The sequence below is a fragment of the Frankliniella occidentalis genome, unplaced genomic scaffold (genome assembly GCF_000697945.3).
Source record: "Frankliniella occidentalis isolate FOCC.00 unplaced genomic scaffold, Focc_3.1 Scaffold288, whole genome shotgun sequence".
NCBI lineage: Eukaryota > Metazoa > Arthropoda > Insecta > Thysanoptera > Thripidae > Frankliniella > Frankliniella occidentalis.
Genome location: NW_026267414.1, coordinates 195,249 through 196,753, shown reverse-complemented (window position 1 = coordinate 196,753; position 1,505 = coordinate 195,249). Strand labels below are relative to the sequence as shown.

The 1,505-nt window shown below is 41.3% G+C and overlaps 1 protein-coding gene across 1 annotated transcript in view; it reads left to right on the top strand.

The window, feature by feature from the left end:
• The window catches only part of LOC113202476 (protein-tyrosine sulfotransferase), a gene marked incomplete in the record, with an annotated part of 64,530 nt that overhangs the window by 61,124 nt on the left and 1,901 nt on the right, over window positions 1-1,505 (top strand). The window contains 4 exon segments of the mRNA XM_052273615.1: window positions 299-407; window positions 491-685; window positions 787-1,037; window positions 1,139-1,505. Coding sequence (XP_052129575.1) covers window positions 299-407; window positions 491-685; window positions 787-1,037; window positions 1,139-1,460 — 877 coding nt within the window.

The window sequence follows — 1,505 nt, the reverse complement described above, 5'->3', positions numbered from 1 at the left end:
ACGTTACCTGGTGTGGTCGCGTCAAGAAACGTTACCTCGGTAACGTTAGTTTTTCCAGTGTAACCAGCGTGTGAAATCAAGGGATAGTTAGGAGGGAGAAAAAAGAAAGGGAAGTTCTCGTAAACTCTACTTCAGCAAGGAATTTGTCATAAAACACTTGATCCCTCGAGGAAGTTTTTCAAAGAGAATGCAGCGGTTCTTAAAGATCGTGGTCGTTATTTAAACAGTTTTTAATGTGTCTGATTAAAAATAAGATTTAAATGTTGTTGTTTTTTGTTTATTGTTTTCTTCTGTTTAGGTGTGGCCAAGAGACAAGAGTGATCCCCAGAATGTTACAACTGCGACAGCACTGGGTGAAAGCAAAGAAGGAGAGTGTGAGGCTTGAGGAAGCAGGGGTTTCGAAGGAGGTAAGGAAATAAATGTCATCCACCCCCACTTCATAGTTATACACGTGTTAACCCTTTAACCTTTTTAATCTATTGTCTTATAGGTGCTGGATGCAGCTGTGGCTGCATTTTGTTTGGAGGTCATTGCTCGACATGGAGACCCCTCTCCTCGGTTATGCAATAAAGATCCCCTGACACTTAAGTCAGCCACTTACTTAGCTGAAATTTTCCCAAATTCTAAATTTATCTTTATGGTTCGTGATGGCCGTGCTACTGTGCACTCAATTATTTCGAGAAAGGTAAGGCTCATTATATTCAGTGTACCCCTATTTTCAGTGATTTTTTCTTCGTGATTTACATGATATGAACTGTTTACTTACACTTGCTGCACTTGCCTCAGGTTACCATTACTGGATTTGATCTGACAAGTTACCGCCAGTGCATGGAAAAATGGAACTCGGCTATTCAAACCATGTATGCTCAGTGCCAAGCGGTGTCTCCTCGTTGCCTTATGGTCCCCTATGAACAGCTTGTGCTGAAGCCCAAACCGTGGATGGAGAAAATCTTGCAGTTCCTGGACATACCTTGGAATGCTTCAGTACTGCATCATGAGGAGTTTATCAATAAGCCTGGAGGAGTGTCACTCTCAAAGTAAGGTTTTCTACCACAAACTATTTGTAATTTGAACCTAATTTTTAGTCTATATTCTTTAACCTACTTACTAAATTTGCTTTTAACTCTCTTATTTCTAGAGTTGAGAGATCCTCTGACCAAGTCATCAAGCCTGTGAACCTTGAAGCTCTGACTAAGTGGGTTGGACAAATACCGGATGATGTTGTTCGGGACATGGCTCAGTTAGCCCCTATGTTACAAATCCTAGGATATGACCCAGAGGCCAACCCTCCTGCTTATGGTGAGGCTGATGCAATTGTTGCTGACAATACTAGGCAAATAAAGATGAACCAAAGACAGTGGGAGGAGAGGGCTAGAAATCTTCTCAGCCCACAAGCATTTCAAGACTCCAATGTAGTAGAAGAATCAGGGTCAGAGGTTCCTGCACCAGGAACAAGATAACTAAAATTATGATATTGCTTTATACCTCAAATTCTGTTGTTGTTG